This window comes from Equus caballus, chromosome 2 (genome assembly GCF_041296265.1).
Source record: "Equus caballus isolate H_3958 breed thoroughbred chromosome 2, TB-T2T, whole genome shotgun sequence".
NCBI classification, from domain to species: Eukaryota; Metazoa; Chordata; class Mammalia; order Perissodactyla; family Equidae; genus Equus; species Equus caballus.
The window spans coordinates 4797496-4820973 of record NC_091685.1 but is presented as its reverse complement, the minus strand read 5'-3'; the positions used below and the strand labels follow the sequence as shown (position 1 = coordinate 4820973).

Here is a 23478-nt window from a genome sequence, read left to right as displayed (position 1 = left end):
GAATGAGATTATCAGAAAGGAAGGTCATTGAAAAGGTTTGACAGGAAGGGGAGGCAATGCAGGAGGAAAAACATGACCTTGGGGACAGGAAAAGCAAGGCAGGAAACAAACTGGGAAGCCTGGGGAAGCAGCAAACGTCACCAACTTCCCAATTTTGCCAGCAGACCGCCTTGAATTCAGTTTGTCTGTTTGGGAAAGCGGAAGAAAGAGATGGGTTCCCGTCCTAGGGAAGGTCGCAGGTCACAGTGGAAATAAAGAAACCTCAACCAAATTGGAGGGGGGGCGGCCTGCAGGGGGAGCTCTCACACCCTGTCACACATCATCAGTTACACCAAACAGGAAGAGACTGATATCTGCATTTCAACAGGAAGTACAACTACTTCACTACTGAAGGAAGATTTCTCTCCCCACCTGGCAACAGCCCAGCCAATGAGAAACACCACAGCCCAGCCAATGAGAAACGCTGCAGCTCAGCCAATGAGAAATGCCACAGCTCAGCCAATGAGAGACGCTGCAGCTCAGCCAATGAGAAATGCTGCAGCTCAGCCAATGAGAGATGCCGCAGCTCAGCCAATGAGAGATGCCACAGCTCAGCCAATGAGAGATGCCACAGCTCAGCCAATGAGAAATGCCACAGCCCAGCCAATGAGAAGCTGCTGCAGCCCTGAACTGTTACTTCCCGCAATGGGCTTTCCTTTAGAACGGTCTCTCTCTACTCCCCCTTTTTCCTAAAAAAGCAGCTCCCCTCCTTTGTTTTCCCCCTTTGCCTATCTTACTCATAGCATGCACATCCCAGATTTCAATTCTTTTGGCTATTCCCAAATAAACTTGTTTTGAGGATAAACTAATAGGTGAATGTGCTTTTTAAGTTGACACAGTTGTGGATGGAAAAGTGGCCAGGGCTGTGGTGCTGCCCGCTGTTGAGTCACCTCCTGGATGCTGCTGCAATGGAAGGAGGGAGGAGGGGGAGAGGTCCCCACCCAAAGTGGTGAGCCATGGTGAGCCACTGAGCTGGAATTCAGGGGCCTCAGGGTCGCCTCTCTGTCCAGATTTCACAGGTACCTGGAATGTCACCGTTAGTGTATTAGAGTATTATCCCAACGGATGTCAGAGTGCCCCACTGTGACAGGTGACACATAAACCCTTAACACAAAAACATTTAGTGCTTTAGTGTTAATCAGTTTATTAGTATTTTTACAAACCTGAAAAATGCTGGATGTAAATTTGAGTACGGGTAGGTGGGGTGGCGCAGACTAGGAAGTCTGACTCTGGGCAAGCCACTTCTCTTCTAGGGCTCTCGATCTTCCCATTTGTGCAATGAGAGGACTGCGGTGCGTGACCTCTAAGGACTGCAGTTCTCACTCTGTTCTCCATCTGTCACTGGAGACATGAGAAGCAATGCAGGGCTGCTGGCCCGTCCCTGGTAAAGTCTAAGGATCGGGGACATGAGCAAAGCGGTGAGTATAAGTCTTTAAAGAAAGGAAAAATGCAAAATAACTCACAAACCATCATGGGGTCTTGCCATTGCAGTTATGTCCAACCAGCATTCCTGGAATCTGGCAAGAACTTAATCTGGAATTTTAGATTAAGTTAGCTCTTGTAGCTGGGGCCACAAGAATCCAGCTTGGCCATCCTAAGATTTGGCAGCAATCAGAGTCTAAGTCTTTGACAATAAAATTCCACATCTAAGATTCTATGACTAGGATTCCAAGAGTGTAAAATTCCAAGATTTTCTTCACTCTCTTGTAGAAATTTCAAGATTGGGCACAGGAGGCACTTCTTGATGGGTGGGGTCCCTAGGTTCCCCCCAAGAACAGGGAAGTCAAGCGAAGGTTCTATTGATGGGCTTTATTTCAGGGAGTCGGGGCCTTTCAGACCAAGCTGACCAAGGATGAGGCCTGCTGGAAGACTGCTAGACGGGTGGGGCAGAGCCCCGAGCACAGGCGTAGTCTCGGCCGGCCCCTCACCTGCTCCCTGTGCAGGTTTCTTTGCCCTGTGCTCTAGCCCTGGCTTTTCTGGCTGCAGGACCCACTCCAGCCAACTGAAGTCAAGGCGGCTTCATTATAAGGATAGAGTGTGGCTCACGGGAATCCAGAGACAGGCACTCAGGCCTGGGGTTGCGCACAGAGACTAGGCCGCCAAATGGAGGCAGCTGTCTCCTGGATCTCTTAGGAGACTCCCAGCCATCTCATTTTTTGTACATTTTTGCACAATTCTGTCCTTCATCTGGCAGTTTCCCGGTGGCCTCTCGCGTCTGCCCCCAGCCTCCCTTGCTCTCCTTAACCAGGCCGTTCTGCCCTGGGGGGCACGTCAAACCTCCCTAGTGCCTCAACGTCCCCCTTCCAGTTATTTCCAGCGCCCCGACCTGGCCCAATCCGCGGCGGGCGGCCCTCATAAGGTGAAGGCGCGGCGGAGCCGCGGCGCCCTCTCGCGCTCGCGCTCCATGGTCTCGAAGAGCAGCCGCACGAGCGCCGGGCGGCGCTGGGCCACCAGGGCCCGCGCCAGCCCCAGCACCTCGGCCGTGTGGCCGCGCCACACGCGCTGCAGCTCCTGGCGCAGCCGCGCCGCCGGGTACTTGCCCTGGGCGCGGCGCAGCCACGCGTCCACCTCGCGGCCCAGCTCGCCGTCGCTGAGCTGCGCCTGGCTCCACTGCGCCAGCAGCGCCTCGAGCAGGCAGCCGAAGCCCTCGGTGTGGCTGGAGCCCGCGTCGTCCAGCTCCACGGCGCGCTTGAAGCAGGCCGCCGCGTTGGCCTCCTCGCCCTTGATGCGCAGGCACTTGCCGCGCAGCAGCTGCAGCTCGGGCAGCGTGGCGCCCAGCTCCGACTCGCCGGCCTTGGCCAGGAAGACCAGCGCCTGGTTCAGCGCCTCCTCGTCCACCGTCAGCAGCTCCTGCACGGCGTCCACGCCCATGTAGTAGTAGACCTGGGAGCGGGGCGCGGGGTCAGCCTCTGCCCCGCCCCGCCCGGGGCGCTCCCACACTTGGTTTTTAAAAACGCCATTCATTCGTTCCCACCCTCCCTCCTTTGACAGTTATCCTTCGAAAACTCTGGTGCTGCTCCCCTGCAAAAGGAGAGACGGCGCTGGCACTGCGATGCCAGTTCCAGCTCCGCCACTCTCGGCCATGCAACCTTGAGCGAGGCAAGCTCTGGGCCTCAGGTTTTCTCAGTTGTAAAATTATGATATCATCACCTCTTGGTGGGCAGTCATTCCCTGAGCACAGAAGGCGCTTCTGGATAAAGAATAATGGTCCACACTGCTGAGTGCTTAGCAAGAGCTAGGTAATGCTGCCGTGCGTTATCTCGTTTCACCCTCCCCATGGCTGTAGGCGGTGGGTACTGTTCTCAGGCAGAGGGGGCCGCTGTTCCCCGTGCCCAGGCCTGGCCGGGCAGAGAGTAAGCCATTGGCCACCCAAGCCAAGGGACTGCCTTACCTGGCCGATGTCCAGGTAGGTCTTGAGGCCTGGGCACACCTTGACCACTTCCTCGAGGTCGGCCTTGGCATGGGCCAGGTGGCTCCTGTCGGGCACGCCGCCGAGCCCCATCTTGCCTCGCTCCAGGCCGCGGAGGTAGGCTCTGAGGTGGATCTGCCGCAGAGAGTCAGCTCAGGGAAGATGCTCCGAGCAAGGACCCAGCCCTCCCTCCTGCCCCAAATGAAGCCAGTCTTTCTCTCCACAGAAGCTCAGGGAGGTTCTGTGGCGCAGGAGAAAGCCCCTGAGCCAGGGACCCAGGAGTCCTAGGTCCTAGTCCTATGCCAACCTGGGCTCCCGTTTCTGCCTTAGTTTCCCTGTTGCACAATGAGGGGGTTAGATGAAGTAGGAGCCCCTCATTCATTCACTTATTCATTCAACAAGTATGTACTGAGTGCCCATCATATGCCAGGCCGCATGCCAGGTACTGGGGGTGCAGTGGTGAGCAGGCGGATGAGGTCCCTGCCCTGGTGGAACCTAACATTCTAATAGGGAGACGATCGTAAACAACAAGTAAACAGCACCATTTCAAGTGCTGTTAAGTGCTACAAAACAAACAGGGAGATGGGATGGAGGGGCCTGGTGGAGGGGTTTATTTTAGATGGGATGGCAGCCCCAATGTTGTGAGAGTCTAAGCAAGCAGTTTGGGAAGAATGGCAGGTGGCCCCAATTTACAAGCAACAAATTACAAATGATTCCAGACCCTTGCTTTCGTCCCCACTTCCTCCCTTTCCCCAACACTTGGAGCATTTAGAAAGTCCTGAGGTTCAGGAGGGGTGGGGGACGGGTGAGAGGAGGAAGTAAGGAAAAGGGGGGTCATTGTTGTTGAGGGTATTAATACTTTGTAGCCACGGGTGGGCTCTGGTTCTAAGACAGCATCACGAAGTCGGGGAGGGTTGGGCAGCTTGGGCTTCAGAGCCAGTTGGACTTGGCTGAATTCCCCATCCTCTCCGTTATTAGCATGTGAGCTGGGGGAGGTTGCTTGACCCCTTGAGCCTCATTTTCCACATATGAAAAATTAGCACACCAACATCTTCCTTAGAGAGTCACCATGACGATTAAGAGAACACATTCTCTCCAGGACCTTGCATATGGTAGGTGCTCAGTTCATTCAGTCATTCAACAACCTCCTCAAGAGCCTGCTGTGTCAGGTGCTATGCCAGGCACTGAGGAGGCAGCGAAGAGCAAAGCAACGAGACCCCCTGCCCTCACGGAGCTCGTACTGTAGTGGGGGAGAGACAATAAGCACGATAAACAGGGAGTGGTAAGTGCTAAAAAAGGTAACCAAGAAAGGAGGACGTATGGTGTTGGTGAGGGGTGGGCATGTCCAGTGTGATGGTGCTAGAAGCTGCCTGTTCTTCTAGACCTTCTGGAAGTGAGGGAGGAAGCCAATCGGGTAGCTCTCTGGGAGAAGAGCATTCTGGGCAGAACCCTGGGGCAAGGTGGGCCTCAGGAACTGCAAAGACCAGTGGGCTGGGAGGAAGGGAGCTCAGTGAGGGGTGGGCAGAGGGAGGTGGGTCGAGGTAATGGGCCAGGTAAGGCATCAGGGGTCACAGCAGGACGGCGGCTTTCACACGGATAATGTGGGTTCCCTTCCCTCTGTTCCTCCCTCCTCCCCTCCCCTGCCCCATCCTGGTGCTGGTCTGGTCATCTGAGTACTAAGCGTGACCTTTGCAGCTACAAGGAGGCAAGAGTGTAAGACACAAGACCTAAGATGATGGGGTGAGGAGAGGAAGGCTTGAGTTGCCACTGACTGAAGGCAGGACCCCGGGCAAGTTCACTGCCTTTCGGCACTATTATGACTAATATCATTACTATTGATAACAACCACGTCAACTATGATGAAGGAATTTCCTGCCTAGTACCTGCTGACATATGATTATGTCACTGAGACCAACACAAAGGGAGCAGATTCGCTATCATGTCCTGTGAAAGGTCAGGGGGGAGGGGAAAAGGGAGGGTAGGCTGGAGGTCTGCAGCGAGGCAAACGGGGAGCCCAGGTCTCTGTCCCCAAGCAGAGGGCAGATCTGGGACCAGTGGGGGAAGCCAGCAGGAGGCAGCTTTCAGCTGCATTTGTGACCTGCAGAGCTGAGTGACGATGTGGTGGACGCCTGAAGAGACAGTGGCTCAGTTAAAAATACACCTAAGAATAACGCACTGTGAGCTCTTACTGTGTGCTTGGTGCTGAGTTCTGCACACAGAACCTCAACTCCCATAGCAACTCGGTGAGGCAGGTACTATCATCTCCAGTCTACAGATGAAGAAACTGAGGCCCAGAGTTTGGGCAAGACCATGTTGTCTGCGGGCCCCTAGCGTGTAAGTCAGTGGTGATGTGGGATTCGATCCTCCACATCAGAGCCCTCTCACAGACCCCGCTGCCTTTCATGAGCACCCCCCGCACTCCAGGCCCGGGGCTTCAGCTACTGCTGCCCTTCGTCTCCTGACAACCTTTTAGGATAGTGTTCTTATCTAGCTCTCCCGGATTTGGGAACGGAGGTTTGGAGGGGTAAGTGGCTTGCCCCAAGTCCGACAGTGGTACTAGGGAGGCCGGACTTCAACCCAGGGAGTCTGACTTTACTGGGGTGGTAGAAGGGATGCTGCAAGGGGGGAGCCTCCTTCCTCCGCTCACACAACCACCTTACAGAACACAAGCTGTGTGCGTGGAGGCTCTGTGACCTTTGGTCCCTGGCCTTTGTCCTCTGATTCCCCACGGCAGGATGGGGTGGAGCTGCAGGCCGACTCACCTTGGCCCTAGTGCAGTACGCCTGCCAGTTGAGTTCCGGATCGCGTAGGACATCCAGGGCCATGTTACAGGTGCCAATGGCCATATCCTGCTTTCCTAGGAAGTGAAAGATTTTGGCCAGGCGATTCAGGATAGGGGGTTGGTCCTTGGAAATCTCGATGGCCTGGGTAAGGGAGGAGAGAAAGAATAAACCATTGGTCTGGTTGTTTGCCAGACTGGCTAAATGGTCCCTAACCTACAGGAAGCCCGTCTCTGACAGAGCCATGGCACCACACTGCTCTTATTCCCCATATCCACCTGCCAGTAAGTTCAGCCACATCGTGGAGCCCAGCACTCTGGGGTACAACTCACTGGCTCTCAGCTCCCGAGAGCCGACTCACTGCCATGCTCCCTGCCACGTTCATGGGTCATGTCCAGCTAACCCCTCCAGACCCCAGGCAAACCCTCCTCCTCAGACACAGCCAGAGCACGCTCCCCCACCTCCCGGGCCACGTGGGAGGAGGGGCCAGAAGCAGCCTCTGCCTCCCCGACACTTACACAGTGCAGTGTTTCTATCTGGGCCACAGCACTTAACCCTGTATCCTTACTGATGCTGCCTGTCCTGTGTCGTGGCTGCCTCTGAGATGGTGAACTCCCACGGGGCAGGGGACCCGTGTCTGTTCACCTCTGGGCCTCGGCACAGAGTAGGTGCTCAAGGAGAGGCGAGGGCAGTGCATTTGGTAAATAGGACCCAACTCAGAACACTCATGACGCAGGGCTTATGCTCTGCTCTGTTCTGAGAGCTCTCATCAAGAAATCACTCAGGAAGCTACCCACCAGCAAACGTGAGGGGTGAGCCCCACGCAGGGCCCTGTGCTGAATGCACACGGCGGGGTCCCTGGCCTCCAGGAAAGACTCAAAACTGAGCCAAGTGTGGAAACTGCCACATAAGTGAGGTGCCAAGAATAAGGCTTGAAGAGCACTTTACAGTTTATAATGAACAGACTCCTTTGAGTCTCTCAATAACCTAGAAGGTGGACAGATCACATAATTAACAGATGAGGAGGCTCAGAGATGGAAGTGACTTGCCTTAGGGTCACACAGCCTATGGGCAGAGCTGGCACCGAGACCCCAGCCAAACCCACTGTCTTTCTCCTAGGCCGTTGGGGTGAGAAGGGACAGTGAGAACCAAGGGCTGAAGGGGAAAAGCCTGAGTGCACATCTGGGAAATGGTGACTAGCTCAGAAGACAAGGCTGGAGAAATGAGCTAGGGCCAGACTGGGCGTGGGAGGGTCTGAATCTCAGGCAAAGACGATGGATGACAAGGGGCACTTTTGTTTTGAATGGAGAGAGGATGGAGAGAAAGGTCTGGAAAGGGCACTTCCTGAGCGGGCCGCACGGTGGGGGGTGGAGGAGGGGGACAACCCCAGAGAAGCCGGGGGTTCCAGGAGAGCAGGCCAGGCCCTCAGGCTCCCGCCCAGTTTGCAGAGCGTGTGGCTGGGGGCACGCACCTTGCCAAAGCAGTCCAAGGGGTGAGTCCCCGAGTAACCGCAGTCATGGATGCCCATGGGGGTCGTGGAGAAGGTGTCCTTCCTCTCCAGCAGCATCCCGAGGTAGCACCAGGCCAGAGCTGGGGGTGAAGGGTGGGAGAAGGGTCTTCAGGAAGCAGGCATGTGGAAAGAGGGAGGGGAGCCCTGAGGAGGGAGGGGGCCAGCTCCACTCAAGGTGGCAGCCCCGAGGAAGACAAGAGGGGCCAGTGGATGAGATCCCTGAGGACCACCCAGGGACCTAGAGAAACAAGGTGGGGAGAGGGGATATGTGAGTGAAAAGTATGGACAGGTTTCAGCGCTTATTCTGTTTACTATGTCACTCAGGGGACCTCACTGAAGGGGCAGAGCTCTCCTCTGACTCCACTCTCACCAGCTCTGTAGCTCTCCGCCCGTCCTAGCCGTGTGGCCTTGTGAAAATATGACTCGATTCCTCTCCCAGAGAGCCCTCATCCCCCAACCATAAGATGGAGACGAGAGGCTGAACTGGGGGCAAACTGTCTCTTCCCATCTAGGTCATGGGACACACACCTGGAAACATGCAATCATGGTGATTGGCAGTCGGCATGTTCACCTGTGCCAGGTGCGAGCTCCTCGAGATGAAGAAATGAATATATGGGGCAGAGGGGGAGGGAGAGAGAAATGGGTCCCAAAAAGGCAGACGGTGCTAGAGGCGGGGACAATGACAAAGACAGGCAGCACTAGTGACAGGTGCAGGGGAAGCCAGGCAGAGGCTGGCTGCTCTCCCACCCATCCCCACGGGCCCCTACCTTGGTGGTGGGGGTCTGAGGACTTGAGGACTTGCCGGAGCAGGGCCAGCGTGCGGTTGAAGGCGGGCAGCCTCTTTTGCTCCTCGTTGCCCAGCTCCAGGAAGATGCCATCGAGCCTGTGGCCCAGAAGGGGATGCAGCTGGTCAGCTCGCCCCCCCCCCCAACCCCCCACCCGCTGACAGTGTGCTGTGAGTCCTCCCCAGGCCAATGGCAGGGAGGGGAACTTGGGGAGCGCTGGCCATGGAGATGGGCTCAGCCACCTCTCAGTCCCAAGGGTTCCAGACCACACCTCTCCCGCTGGCCCTCCCCACCATCCCGTCCCCACCCCCCCAGCCTGACCTGATGAAGAGCGTTGCCATGGTGAAGTACCAGCTCCTTTTCTCCTCCATCGGGATCTAGGGAAGCAAAGAATGGCCGGAGCTACTGTTGTTGAGGTACTCAGGCCATTGTTCATAGATTCCCATGCTTTCCCTGAACCCGTAGAAGCAACAAGTACACCCCGATCATAGTCCTGGCTCTGCCACTGGCTGGCTGGGTGACCTTGGGCAAGTTGCTTCACTTCTCTGACCACAGAGCATTGGACGAGATAAGCTGTGCGAATGCCCCAAGTAAGGTGCCCATCACAGAGCAGGTGTGGGATACACTCCCCCATCCCCACTGACTTTCCAAGGTAAGCTGCCCTCCCCCGGGAGCCCCCACCTGGGCTCTGGATCCCCCATCCTGGGCACACACTCCATTGGCCACCGTTTCCCCTTTGGCACCGTCCCTCAGCTTCCACCCTCCTGAGAAAGCCCCTTTGGGCATGTTGAGCAGTTCAGCAGCAGCCCATGGCCCCCCTGAACTGTTTTCCCATTGTTATTCTTGCCAACCTTGCTGTGCATTTAGACCGACTTGTGTACCAGATAAAATATTTATGCCATTATTTATGGCAGAAGCTGCTCATGCCTCGGGAAGGAATTTTAATGAAAACCAATAAAACCCCCAGTGCATATCAGGGCTCTGCTTCAGGCTCCAGCCCCTCCCTCCACATTCATCTCCTGTGTTGATCTCCAGGCTCCATTCTGCACTGCCCTCCCCCCTCCGCCCGCGGCCTCCTCAGCTCAGGACTCCCATCATCCATACACCCCACTGCAGCCGGGGACACACACACACACACACACACACACACACACTCTTATTCAGTCCCGGCAGCATGTCTGGCATCTATGCTGTGAGGCCCGGTGTTGGGTGCTACAGGCATGTGGCACTGAATGGGACCTGCACCCTGGCCCAAAAGGGCTCACAACCTGGCTGAGGAAACAGACTCAGGTGTAAATAATAGGGCTTGACTGAGTGCCTGCCCATGCCAGGATCCTGACACCCATCATCTCCATCTCACAGCAACGTATGAGGTAGGTGTCATCCCCATTTTACAGAGGAACATATTGAAGCTCAGAGAGGTAAAGTGACTTGTCTAAGGTCACAGAGCATGTGATTGTCAGGGCTGGGATTCGAACCCCCTTTGTTAGGCTCCAAAGCCCATGCTCCCCTCACCACACCAGGTAGCCAATGACTATAGCACGTGGCAAAGTTTGGTCAAGGCCATGAGAGGGATGCAGGCAAATGCAGCAGGATAGAGACGCCACTCTCAGCCAGAAGACTGAGCAGCTCTCACAGAGGACGGGCTGTAAGGTGGGTCTTGAATAGCGGTGGTAATCCAGAGGGTGGATGGGGACAAGGGCCTTCCGGATGGAGGGCTCAACCTGGACTTGCGGGCAGGCTGGTGAGCACGGAGCCCAGTGTGTGTGAACGGGGCATCGGGGGAGCTCATACCGGCAGGTTGGGCTGCGGCCGCTCTGGGGAGGCCTGGGATGAGCCTGGAGGGGGAGAGGATTGGGCCCTCTGAGTCAGATCCCACTGAGCGGTGGGACTGCCTGCTGGGGCAGGGTCTTGAACCTGGGCCTGAGCCAGCCAGAGAAGAAGCCCCACGAGCTGTGGGAGGAGGTATCCTACACAACCCAGGAGTATGCCCAGGGCTTCCAGAGGAGGATGAGCTGGAGCAGGGTTCTCGAGGACAAGAAGGAACCCCCGGGTGGATCCCAAGAGAGAAGGCATCAGACGGAGGGGACCTCATGTGCAAAAGCTCAGAGATGAGTGAGCGTGGTGTGTGGGTGCCGCACGCCGCCCAAGTGGCTGGAACCCGTTATAAAGGGAGGGAGGATGAGCAGCAGGGGATGCACATCCTGTTACTTTGGAGGGGATATGTGTATAGGGGCTTTAGCTGGGAACAGGACTATCTGGAGTGAAGAGCGGCAGGTCCCAAGGGTTAAAGGGCATCTGTGAGAGCTCAGTGGGGAACACTGTCCAAAGCAAAGGCTGGGATGAGCTGCCGGGTACCCCTCCCTGCTCTACCTACACAGCACCTGAGCCGTGGAAAGGGCCTCGGATTCATGGGGCAACTGCTGTGGGCCAAGCTGGCCAAAGACCTGGACGTGATGTCAGCGCCTGACCATGGGGAGACAGAAGGCATGTGTGCCTCAGGCTCCATGGCTGCTTGCGGGTGTGATCTCGTGACCTCTGGCCCCATGTCCACTTTCAGGTTGGCCAAATTGAGTCACAGCAGGGAGAAACAGAACCTGCTCCCCTTTTCAGGCTCCTGACACAGAGGTGTAGCCACAAGCAAGAGCAGCTGTAGTGGACTTGGGGGGGTTGTACTGCCAAGAGCAGAGGCCCGGGTGGCCAGCCCTGGGTGTATGTTACCCCTAGGAGGCCGTGACCTTATCTGCAGAGGGGGATCATAATATAGGCCTTGCGGGCATTGTGGGGCAGTGCCTGGTCCGGAGGACGTGCTCCAGAGACTTCGGCTCCTGTTCTCCCAGTTGGCGTTACCGCTGCGCGGGGTTAGGAGTACCCTGGAGGCTGCTCTGTCCACTGTGACCTATTTCAGCTCCCTGTGGGGCAACAAGGTCTCGGGTCCTGGAGTCCAGAGGCATCCCGCCTCACCCCCTTGTCCACCCCCCGAGGTGCTCCTAGGGCCGCAGATCCCCTTTGGGGTCCCAGGCACCTGTCTGGCCTCCACAGGTCCCCGGTGTGGGAGAGTAATGTGGTGTCCTCAGGGCTCTCCCTGGTTCATAGCCTCTCTCTTGTTTGGTATTCAGATTGCAAGAGACTAAATTATGTGCCCCAAACACACAGTGAGTGCATGACAGAGCTGGGATGTGAACTCACGCCTTCACCGTCCTGGCCCCAGGCCTGTCCCCAACTCTCAGTTATCTTGATCAATCCCCTCATTATATCTCTGCGGACACTGAGACCACAGAGGTGAAGCAACTCACCCACAGTCACACACTAGTTAGTATCAGGGCTTAAAACCCAGCAGTTTCCCACCACCCTGATATTCTTGAGTGATTCAAGAGCCTGGTTATGGTTTGCAGCAAGCAGACAGTACTGCCCCTTGGTGGCGGTATGCCTGAATTGCAGGGGCAACTCCCATGAGGTAGCTCTCCTCCTTCCCCTGCAACTTGAAGACGAAAACGGATTTTCGGATAAGTAGCAGCTGTGTGACATCTGTATGACAAATCCTAAACGTAGTCCCCTCCTCAGATCTCGCTTAAGAGTGACATTTGCAGGAGGGCTTATGGTTGCAGAGATGGAATGGAGTTGATGTTAGAGGCAGATCTGGTCTGAGGCCTGGCTGGGCCTCAGCTTTAGTCCTCCATCCAGAGACGAAGCTCACAGCTGTGCAGTTCTGGCCCGAGAGCGGGCTGTCTCTTTAAAAATCCTTCTGCTTGTAGCTGAAGCAGCAGCTGAAGCTGTTACCAGGGGCAACCTGGCAAGCCACGGTGCGTTAAATTAAATTAAACAGGCCTCCGACGGCCCCCCAGAGAAGAAAGTTGCTGTGAAACCTCTATGGCTGCAAGGAATTCACTTCCAGAGCCAAGGGCTCCCGGGGCACAGGGTTTGGAGCAGCCTGGGAGGGGCTGAGAGGACGTCCGCCAGAAGAGGAAGGTTTGCGGAGCAGGATGCCCACCCTTTCTCTCGCTTAATCCTCCTCACGACCCCCTGAGCTGGGGTTCCGAGGTCGATGAGAGGCGCCGGCCGGCGCGGGTCAGCCCAGGCTTCCAGCTGGAGGGGTCTCAAATTAGGCTGCTGCTCTGGGCAGATCTGCGGGAGGGGACGGGGCTAGACCCAGGCACTAGGGCTGACCCCAGAGGGAAATCCTGAGACCCGGGACCAGCTGAAGGGGAGAGTGAGGCCCGGGCCTCCGCCAGGGGTCCTCACACATTTCCCAGCTCCCTGGGGCCCTCATTCTGATTTCTTCCTGTTAGAGGTGGGGAAACCGAGGCTCAAAGAGGCAGAGACTGCCTACTCAACCTGATACTCTGGGGCAGGTGTCTCCGACATAAGTTCGGGTTCTTCCCACAATGCCCAGCGGTGGGTGCTCACACCTGCTGTACCCCACACTCTACAGTGCGGACCGTTTACAAAGTGCGCCCACATGGGAGTCCAAGCGGTCCTCGGAGCTCCCTGTGCAGAAGGTAAAGGTGTTATCGTTACCCCCAGTGCAGACGGGAAAACTGAGGGGAAATGGAGTCCTCAAAGTCACACGGCCCGTGTGAGAGCCTGCACTGGAGCCCAGAACGGGCAGCAAATTTCCCTGAGCACTTGCCACTTGCCAGGCACAGTTGGCCTGTGGCAACCCATCTGACCCTCTCTGAGGTGACCTATGCGGGAGGGCCCATGATTGTCCCGATTTTGCTAATGAGGCACCTGTGGCCCCAGCAGGACAGCTAGAAGGCAGCAGAGCTGGGAGCCCAGCAGCTGAGCTCCAGAGGCCCTGCACCTCACTACCCTATGCCAGTGGTCCTCAAAGCGTGGTCCTTGGACCGGCAGCATCGCATCACCTGGGAATTGGATACAAATGCAAATTCTTGACTCACTGAATCAGAAAATCTGGGGTTGGGGCCCAGCAACCCGTGTTCTAATGGGCCCCAAGTCGGAGAACCGCTGCCCCAGGCCCCCGCTGTCCCGCACGCAGAGAGTCCAGTGAAAACGGGCTGCCCGGCGGGTTTTTGTAAATGAGCAACAGGATCAGAAATTGTGATCCTCAGGGAAGCCTGGAGATGCGAGCTTCCACAGCCAGCGGGTCAGCGGCACAGGTGGGCAACCTGGCAGAAGCGGCGAGAACAGCAGGATTCGATCAAGCTGTTACAGGGCCAGTTTGTGCTGGCTCAGCCGGTGCGAGGATGCGTCCTAGCCATTCCATTCAATTCACAAGGTGCCCCCAAAGAAGGAAGCATTGGGGGGCTTGGCTGTTTTAAAGGATTTCAACCGAAGATCTTTGAATATTCCACTGGCTTATGAATCTATATGCATCTGAATTGGATACACAGAGCCCTCATTGGATCTTAAGGAAAATATTTGCCTTGCAGTGTGACCTTTGCTCTTGATGAGGCTGTGCGCTGCACTTCCTGAAAGCTGAGTGGGTTCCTCAGAGCTGACTGACTCTCTCTTCGGGGAGGAGGCATGAGGAGGGGAAACGAAAATGAACGTTTCTCCAGCATCCACCCTCCACTGGCGCTTCAGTGAACTCCCACAGCGTCCCGGAAGGTGTGATGTGTGCTCCTCCTCCTACGGGCGAGCAAACAGGCCAAGAAGAAAGCCAGCGGCCCAGCCCACAGCCCAGGGCAGAAGAGCCAGGATCAAGTTCAGATCTGCCTCCCTCCAACGCCCTGGTTCTGTCCCCGTCATCACGCCGACCGTGTGCAGCTGACGCTGCGGGAATGAAAGTCACAAGGGGGCAGGCCTCAGGAATATGTTCTTCCTGTACAACTGGAATGTCCTCTGTGATGACACAGAGCACCCTCCCAGCTCTGCACACCGAACCCTGCTCCCCCCAACCCTGGCCGGGCCCTGCCACCTGTGGGGTGTGCAGAGAAGGGCAGGGGCAGGGCTTTCTCCTCCCCCACCCAGCTCCTGCCCCTGTGGGGTGGGGAGTAAACAGAGGGATGTGACTGGAGCCCCACCCCTGCCTCCACCTCCCCAGGGATCCCGGAAAGGCTGCTAGCCCAGCCTGGGTCTCAGCTTCTGCATCTACATATGAGGATGACCCCACGTGGCCTGCCTGGGTCACAGGCGTGCTGGTGGGGTGGGTGCAATGCCATGGAAGTGAGTCACCTCTGCGTCCCTGTCTTGGTTCTGCATGGATGCTGAGATGTGAGCAGAGGACTGCCCCTCCCCGCTGCCACCCCTCTCTAGTCCTAGGTCTGTGTGCAGACGCAGGCTCTGGGGGTCCCCTTTGCCTTGCACGGTTCCCCAGACTTGCAGGACTGCATGGAGCCACTTCTCTATTCCACTGTCCCTACAGAACAGGGGCCATCTCCTGTCTGGTCCTGGGTCCCAAACCCCGCTCCAGCACGGGTCAGGCTGAGCAGGTCTGGGAAGTCTCCAGCCCTCTGCAGGATTAACAGTGACACCTCACTCTTCTCGGCTCCTCCCAGGGGTCCGTGCCTGTGCACCCTTAACATACTTGATCTTTTCTCCTGATAAAGAGGCGGTTGGGCCAGATGATGCGAAAGGCAGCTTTGGCTCTGCGGTCCTGAATCAGTGAGGAGGGAGCAGCCAGTTCCCTAACTTCCCAGGTAAGCAGGGAGAGAAGCCAGAAGAAGACACTGATATGCAAATGTGAGTGGCACCAATGCCATCAGAAGGCTGGGGCCAGAGCCCAGGAAGGCTGTCCCTCAGCCTGAGCTTTATGTCTGAGAGACCTGAGTTCAGTCCCTGCCAACCACTCAAGGTTGTGTGCCCATGGGCAAGTCACTATACCTCTCCGAGCCTCAGTTTGCCCCTGTAATCTCAGTTTGCCCCATCTGTAGAATGGGGTTAATGCGAGTTCTGCTTTCCCAGCATTTCTGTGAGGGTCAAGCGAGATAGTCCATGAGAAGCACACGAGGACACGGTACTGAGCTCACCATCCAGCACCATTCATCTCCTTTTCTAGCTGAACCAAATCAAACCACTCAGATTTGTGGAGTTGTGTATGTGTGTGTGTGTGTGTGTGTGCGCGCGCGTGCGTGCGTGCGTGCACCAGCACCATGGGAGGAGAAACCCTGCCCGTGATCTCAAAAGTTGGAGATCAACTCTTAGGTCCTCAAGATACTGTCCCGCATTCCCCAAGTTGTGTCTTCCCACCCCCGGATGTGTGCTTATGTATTTTCCTCTGCTGGGGGGTTCATTCCTTCCCCCACTTCTCTGCTTCTCAAAGTCCCTCCTGTCGCTGAAATCACCCCGGCCGCCACCTTAGTCCAGACACCATTTGACAGGAGGAAACGAAGACCCAGGGAGAGGAGGTGCCTTGCCTACTATCCCACAGCGAGCCCCAGCAGGGCTGGGCGGGACCCCAAACCCTGGCCCTGGCTCTGAGTGGGGTCCCCCCCAGGGGCACTCTTCTTTTCTCAAGGCTGGTTCCGGGCTGGGTGAGGGAGACGGCAGGAAGGGCGGGGGGGAACAGAGAGGAGGGCGGGGCTGCCTCATGTCCTTGGTCCTGGAGTCCGCTCAGGGGACGCGGATGAGAGGCCCGCGTCCATCCGTGCTCTCTGGGGCTGTGGCTTCCCTCTGTGACCACGGTTACTCCTCCCACACCCTCTCAGGCTGGTGCCACTGTCCCCATTTCACAGAGGGAGACACGGACGCTGAGCGGTTAGGCAGTCTGCTCAGGTCACCCGGGGGTGGCCAGCAGAGAGGGACCCCCTGCAGATTCCCACACTGACGCTCGGACTGTGCTCACACCAGCACATCTGCCCTGCGCTGTGCACCGGAGTCACCAGGGTCTCGGGGCAGCCCTGGTGCTGGGGGAACAGGGGAGAGTGAGAAGGGAGGGTTGAGGGAGGGAGAGGGGGCACGTGGGAGGCCGAAGGGCTGTCAGAGGGCAGCTCCTCCAGCAGTTCTCAGGTCCTGGAGCTGGCCTCCCCTGTGGTGGCAGAGCTCTGTGTGTGTGTATGTGTGTGCACATTCATGCACCAGGGACCCTGGGGTTGCTGACCAGTGTGCCCTCTCGGCCACTCCTGCCAGGTCCCCACCCCACTGGGTGTGGTGAATGATCGGAATGTCCACACCTCTGTGAGGCTGTCTGCCTGGCCTGCGAGGACCGGCTCCCTCCCCGCCCGCCCCAGCTGGCCGGTGAAATCCAGACGCCCCTTCACCCCGTGGTGCGCTGGGTCACCTTGGGCAAGCCACCTGCCTCCCTGAGCCTGCTCTTCCTCAGTGCGATGGGGAATCGCAGCACCCAACTGGCAGTGTGTCTGTGAGGCTGGATAAAAATCAGACGCACTGATGAATGGCAAGTGCTGAGCTCGGGGCCTGCACGGGCTGGACCAGCGGACCCATGGGGTGGGGGGTGTCCCAGTATCCCCCAGGGACTGCCTGGGCCATGAGCTCGGGTGAAGGACCTGCCTGTGTGCATGTATGTGAGTGGACCTGTGTGTGTTAAGCCACCAATATTCTGGGAAAATGGAAGAAACTCAAATAACTAAGTTAGCTTGGGACAGGCATATTTTTTTGAGAAATATAGGTTCAAGTCACCTTATTTTTTAAAAAAATAGGGATTTTAAGACTTAAAATCTAGTTATTCAACTAAACTAAATTTAACAAGAGTTACAAACTCCTTTTGGGTGTCCAGTGCTGGCTGGTGGTGGGGTTGGCGGAGGCCCAGGACAGAGGGCTCACTCTCTAGGGAGCAAGACAGAAGTCAGCGGGAGACACGCCAGGGCAGGGCTGGGTCTGTGGAAGAGCAGAGGGCTGCCGGGGCAGGGCTGGGCCCGGGGTGGTCTGCAGCGGCCTGCGGCCTTTCGTGCTCTCACTGCGTCCTCACAGCACCCCGGGAGAGGGACGTTAGAGCCCCACTTTGCCGATGAGGAAGCAGAGATGCAGAGGAGTGAAGTGTCTTGCGTGTGGCCACCCGTGACGGAGGCAGAATTTTAACCTGGTCTGCCCGACTCTGAAGCATATGCTCCCAGCACCACTCCACCTAGAGATCTGTCACATCTGTGACTGTGTGAGTGTGTGCGGACCGGGTGACAGGAGGAGGGGAGGAAGGACAGACAAAAGCAATGTGCGTCATCATATTTTTGTAACTCGCGAAAGAAGGGCAGGAGAGAACGCAGAGTGAGAAAGGGAGTCACCCCCCCACTCACACCAAACACTTGGCTTATTTTTGGATTATGGGCTGAATTATTAACTTTTATAATGTTTTCTCTTGTAATTTTAGTTAGCAGATGAAGAGCTGTTCATTGGTTCTTCAGCTGCTCTTTATCCCGTGAGCTCCAGTGCCTCCTCCCTGCCTGGACAGTCCCAGCCCATGGCATGGAAAGCTCTTGGGGCTGCAGCAGGGTGGGTCGGACCACCAGCTGTGCTACTGTGGGCGGCGACCCTCTCAACTGGGGGTCCCATAACCACTGCCCCACTGTCGCACGCCCTCCTTCCCAGGCCCCGACTCTGACTTCCTCTCTGCCCTCACCCTTCCCGACCCTCTCTCCGCTCCTCCTCTCCCTGGACACTTCCTCCACCCTAGACTGCCAGGAGGCGGCCCGTGAGGGGTCTCCCCTCACCACCCCGCCAGCCATCGGCTCGACACACCACACCCCTGCTTCTCTGACCTCTCCAGAAAGAGCCAAGGCTCTGAAGTCAGGCAGGCGGGAGTGAATTCAGCTGCCACTTACTAGTTCTGGGAGCTTGGGCAAGTGACTTACCCTTGGTACACCTCAGCTCCCACATCTGTAGATGGGATCAGAGGGTTCTTGTGAGGATCTCTGAGATAAAGTCTGGAAGACACCCAGAGAAGACACCCCTGACTATCATCGTGTGAGGCTGCGTGCTGTAGGAAGGAAGACTTCAAGGGGGAGGTGCTGTTTGAACTGTGTTTTGATGGATGGAGTCTGCTTTCTAGGCAGAGGGGAGAGTCCCTGCACAGGGAGGGATGGAACAATGCAGCGTGTCTGGGGAAGTACAAGTAGTTTAGAACTGCTGGGCAGTGAGAGGAACTGTGGCTAAAGAGGAGGGTGGGCACCAGATCACAGAGACCACATCAGCCTGTCTTTAGGGCCATCGTGTGTTCATCCCCTTGAAGCTTCTGGCTTCCTCCCTCCAGGCCTCATCCCTTCCTCCAGGTCCGCTGCCACTAAAGCCCTCAGGCTCTGCAGGCCTCACCCCAGGACCTTTGCACACACCACACCCCTGCTGGGAGTGCCCTCAGCTCATTCCTGCCAGTCTACTCCCGCCTCGTCCAGAAGCTTCCCTTAGTCACTTGTGCTGAAAGCAAGTGTTCCTTCTCTGAAACTCACTTATTGCTACTCTCTCTCCAGGACCCAGACGCTCCAGGTCACTGCTGACTCCAACATTTGGTCCTGATGTCCCCAAAGTGCACTTGCACTGTCAGCCTGTGGGGTCCTGTTTTCGATTCAGAAAGTATGGTGTCTGGTGTACAGCACTCAGAGATGACTGTCACATGGCATGGGCCATGTCACGACTGCCTGTGACCTCAGCCCGTCGTGGGCACCTCTCTGACTCATCCTCTGGCTCCCGCTGCCAGGAGAGAGGCTCGGGAAGACCAGTCGACGAAGGAGCCAGCGTTTGTCCTGCCTGTGTCACAGGCTCGCAGACAGGGCTCACAGCAGGCGCCCACCGACTGTGAAGGTGCTGAGCGGTGTCTCCCAACACGCCAGAATCTATTGCCTACGGGCACTGCCACCCCACGAGCTGACTGGATAACCACAGCAAACTGAGGCAGAGATCACTACTGTTTAATGTTTATGAAGCAGACACTGAGGCCAGAGATGAAAAGTGACTTGTCCAAAGCCACACAGCAAAAGAAGAAGAGAGCTGGGTGCTGGGACCCAAGGCTCTGGGATCTAACTGTACAGAGCCATCACTGTCATTTGGACTGTGACTATTTCCTGAGCACCTCCCCTGTGCCAGGTACTTCAGAAGCACGATCTCTTCTAATTCTCAGGTGACAAAATGGGGGGCTCCAAATCCCCCGCTTTCTCCTGGGGTTTGTCAGAGGCACTGACCACAGCCACTCTGTGCAGACGTGGGGAGCAGCCCCGAGGCCAGGTCCAAGGACGCAGCACAAAGCCTGGCGGCCACCTCCTGCCCAGCAATGAGCTCTCTTCCTGGATCACCGGGCAGGGCCCTGCCTGACACTCTCCTCTGGGCAGTCACTCGCTGGGCGGGTGGCCCCCACTATGGCTGGGCTGACTGGCGGCAGACAGGGAGGAGCCGGCCTCTGTTGCATCTCCACACCCAAACCTCTGCCTCACTGCTCACCTCCTCCAGGAAGCCCTCCCCCAGGAAGCCCCCCTCCCGAGAGCATGGAGGGACCTTGGAGACCATCCAGTCCCCGGTACCTGCCCCCTTTCACAGATGGGGAAACTGCAGCCTGGACAGGAGGAGACCCATGGCAGGCCTCCCGGCCCCGGTGCAGGGCCCTTTAGGGCCCACTCTGCTGCTGCGACTACAGTCGCCACACACAACACAGGCCATGCCTTCTACCGAGGGCCGCTGCGTTCAGAGCCTCGGGTCAGCCTTTAAAACAGGAGACCTGAGTCCCTGTTGGCCCCATCATGGGTATAGCCACAGCCAGCCTGGGGAGGAGGTGACTCTCCCAGGCCCGAGAGGCAGGAGTCACCCGGGATCCTGCTGTCTCTCTGCAGGCTCTATGCTAGGCGCTCTCTAACTGTCAGCTCTTAGTGACGACATCAGCCAAATGAGGATGTCCCTGTTTCGCAGGTGAGGAGGCCAGGTCATCAGTACCATTATCATCCCCATTTTACAGAGAAGCCGATGGAAGCTCAGCGATGCTGAGGACCGACCGGAGGTGAGAGAGCATGAGGGAGCTGGGTCGCGGACCTGGACTGGCTGTCTCAGTCTACAGTCTTAACCTCCGCCCTGCACTGCTCCTCTTCAGTCTAGTCCGAGCCCTCTGCCCCGCGCTTGCTGAGGCCTGGACTCCCTGTTTCCTCTCACGGAAGCTTTGGTGGAAAAGGCTCCAAGGGGGTATGCAGAGGCTTTGTGAATGGAGCCACGCTACCCATGAAGGCATTATGGCTTCACAGATATAAATCTTCATAGATCATAAGTCTAAACCATTATAAAACGTCATCATTATCAGTGCAACCTGGCCGGTGCTGTGCCTTCATGGGAGAGTCAGGGTACCTCTCTGAACTGTGGTTTCCTCTTCTATAACAGGAGGACAATGCGCTCTACATCATTCGTCTGTCATCCAATGCTCGTGGCCTCTGAGATGGCCAGTGATCTCCTGGAGCTCGCACCCTTGTGTGGTCCTCTCCCCTTGCCTGTGGGCTAGAGCTAGAGGTTCCCTTCTGATGAACAGAACGTAGCAAAAGTAGTGGGAGGCCCGTGTGGCGAGAACCTGAGGGAGACCTCTGGCCAACAGCCAGTGAGGGAGCCTAGAAGCAGATCCGGCTCCGCTGAGCGAGCCTTCAGATGAGACTGCAGCCCAGAGGCACTCAGCCAAGCTGTGCCCAGATTCTTGACCCACAAAACCTCCGAGATAATAAATGCTTGTTGTTTTAAGCTGCTAAATTTCAACGGGTATTTGTTATGCAGCCATAGGTAACTAACATACCTAGTATTTGTCTATTTTGTGCCAGGCCCTATGCTGCACATACACTCATTCAAGATAGATTTATTAAGTGCCACTGTGTACGAGGCATCGTGCCAGGTATTGGCTTTATGGTGGTAAACCAGACAGATGTTGTCCACGCTTTCAAAGACCTCAAGGTTCAGTTGGGGATTCAGACTTTAAACGGACAGTGCGAGTAGTGCCATGGGAGCCCAGGGGAGGCAGCGGGGCCAGCCTGGAGAGGTCAGTGGAGGCTTCCTAGCAGAGGGGATGTCTGAGACAAACCCAAGACTAAGGAGAACCTTCCAGGCAAAGGTGGAGCAAAGGACACCTCAGAAAGAGGCCGAGAGAGTGGCAAGGCGGGCTGTACGGAGACCTGGCCCACGGGGGAACAAGGGGAAAAGGAGACAGTGGCAAAAGCCTGGCTGGAAGGGGGAACGTGACAGAGGGAGGCAGAGAGGAAGATCCCAGAGGGTCTCCAGTGCTCACCCGAGAGCCTTGGACTTATCTCCGGGGGGGGGGGGGGAGTCACAGGTGGGGGTGCATATGAGCAGCTGAGGGACACGGCCAGTAAGATTGGGCAACGCGACACTGGCAGCAGAGTGGAGGACGAGGCAGGAACCCAGGCAGGACGATGGCAACTACACTGGTCCAGGCAGGAAAGGATGAAGGCTGGGCTGGCATGGGAGGCCGGAGAGGCATGGATAGGCCTTAGAGATATGAGGCGGCAGAACGGACAGGATTTGGGGTCTGAGCAGATGGGGATGGTGGGGTGAGGGGGAGAGAGGAAGTAAGAATGCTGCCAAGTTTCTGGCAGGATGTCAGGTTGTACCTTTTACTTAGGTGGGTGTGCACAGGCACACGGACAGGTGCCCGCTGGGAGGAGCAAGGCAAGAGGGATGAGCTGGCCATGTTGAGTTTGTGTGTGGCCGGAAGAGAGACCTAGGCAGGCTGTCCCGTTAGGAAGCAGGTCCCGCTCCTAGCCCAGCAGAGAAAAGCTACAGGCCTGGTCTGGGCCCCATGGGGAAGAGAGGCACACCGGAAGGGTATTCTGAAAGCCAAAGGGCCAGGGTTTTGGGAGAGTCTGGGGTGCCAGAGCATCCCTGATGACGTTAGGGTCCACAACCCCTACCCCCCCACCACGCCCCAGCCTGGGGAGGGGTCACCCACCTGCTGCGCGTAGCTCAGCGCCTTGTCGTAGAGCGCGATGCCAGCGGCCAGCACCCGCGCGCGCTCCTCCGGGCTGGCGCAGCCCACGTCGAAGCCGTGCGCGTAGCCCTGCTCCGCCAGGCAGCGCGCGGCGCGGAGCTGGGGGCCCTCCGCGGCCTCGGGGTCGGTCGCCAGGCCCATCAGGCCGGCCAGCTGCCCGGCGCACGCCTCCTCCTCTTCCTCCTGCCCCAGCCGGCCGTACACGTGCGCCAGATTGGCCCAGGCGTTGAGGTTGCCCGGGTCCTCCTGGGCCACCTTGAGGAAGTGCTCGCGGGCCTCGTCCAGCTCCTCCAGGTAGAAGGCGAAGGCGCCCAGGAGGTGGTGGACGGCGGGGCGCTGCGGGGCGGCCGCTAGCTCGAGCTCCTGCCGCAGGCCGTCCCGCTGCAGCTTCAGGTCCCGGGCACGGAGCGAGGCCGGCGAGCGCGGCTCGAAGTTCAGCTGCATCTCCAGGTGGAAGTGGCCCGGGAGGTAGTCCAGGTCATCAATGAGGGCGTCCAGGTCCTCGGCCGCGGCCTCCGGCTCCGCCATGGCTGTCCCGCTGCTCCCCGGGCCTCGCCCTTGCTCCGGAGGCTGCGAAGGGCAGTGGACGCGGGCTCCCCGCGAGTGAGCCCGCCGCCAGAGGCGAGGGTCGGTGCGCGGAGGCTCAGGGCGCAGCCACCTGCCGGTGCCGGGGCGCCTCCCGCCGGTGGGTGGGTCCGAGAGTCGGCTTGGGGAGCGCCCTGTGGGTGTTTCCGCTTTCGCTGCTCAGCAGCCTTTAGGCGCCCGCATTGCACAACCAGGTGTGCCAGAAAAACAGGTGATTGTCAGATGCAGGATGTGCAAACACTGGTGCAAGGCAAAAGGCGTGTTTTTACTCTTCTTTGCTCAGCAGAGGAGGGAACTGAGGCTCAGAGGAGGAAAGGACTTCCCCAGCTCACAGACCTGGGACGTGCCCAAGCAGACCTGGTACCCAGTTTGCTGAACCCCACTCAGGCCCTTCCTCCATGGGCGCTGCTCCAGCCTCTCTGCGTGAGCTATCTGACTGGGAGAGTCAGGACTGGCCCTTCCAGCTGTGCGCAGAAGCCACCCTCACTCTGTCCCATCCTCTCCCCAGTTCTTCAGTGTTCTCCTTCCTCCGACACCTCTCTCCACTCTTCCTTTGGCCA

At 57.5% G+C, this 23478-nt stretch overlaps 1 protein-coding gene across 1 annotated transcript; it reads right to left on the bottom strand.

Annotated features, from left to right (window-relative positions):
• Nucleotides 1–1166: 1166 nt before the first annotated feature.
• Nucleotides 1167–23106, bottom strand: TTC22 (tetratricopeptide repeat domain 22). The gene is made up of 7 exons (XM_023629232.2): nt 22295–23106; nt 8845–8900; nt 8506–8621; nt 7700–7818; nt 6211–6372; nt 3431–3583; nt 1167–2922 (listed from the first exon to the last, which is right to left on the bottom strand). Exons 1-7 carry the CDS (start codon nt 22859–22861, stop codon nt 2392–2394), a joined length of 1704 nt encoding a protein of 567 aa, XP_023485000.1. The 5' UTR covers nt 22862–23106; the 3' UTR covers nt 1167–2391.
• Nucleotides 23107–23478: the final 372 nt, after the last annotated feature.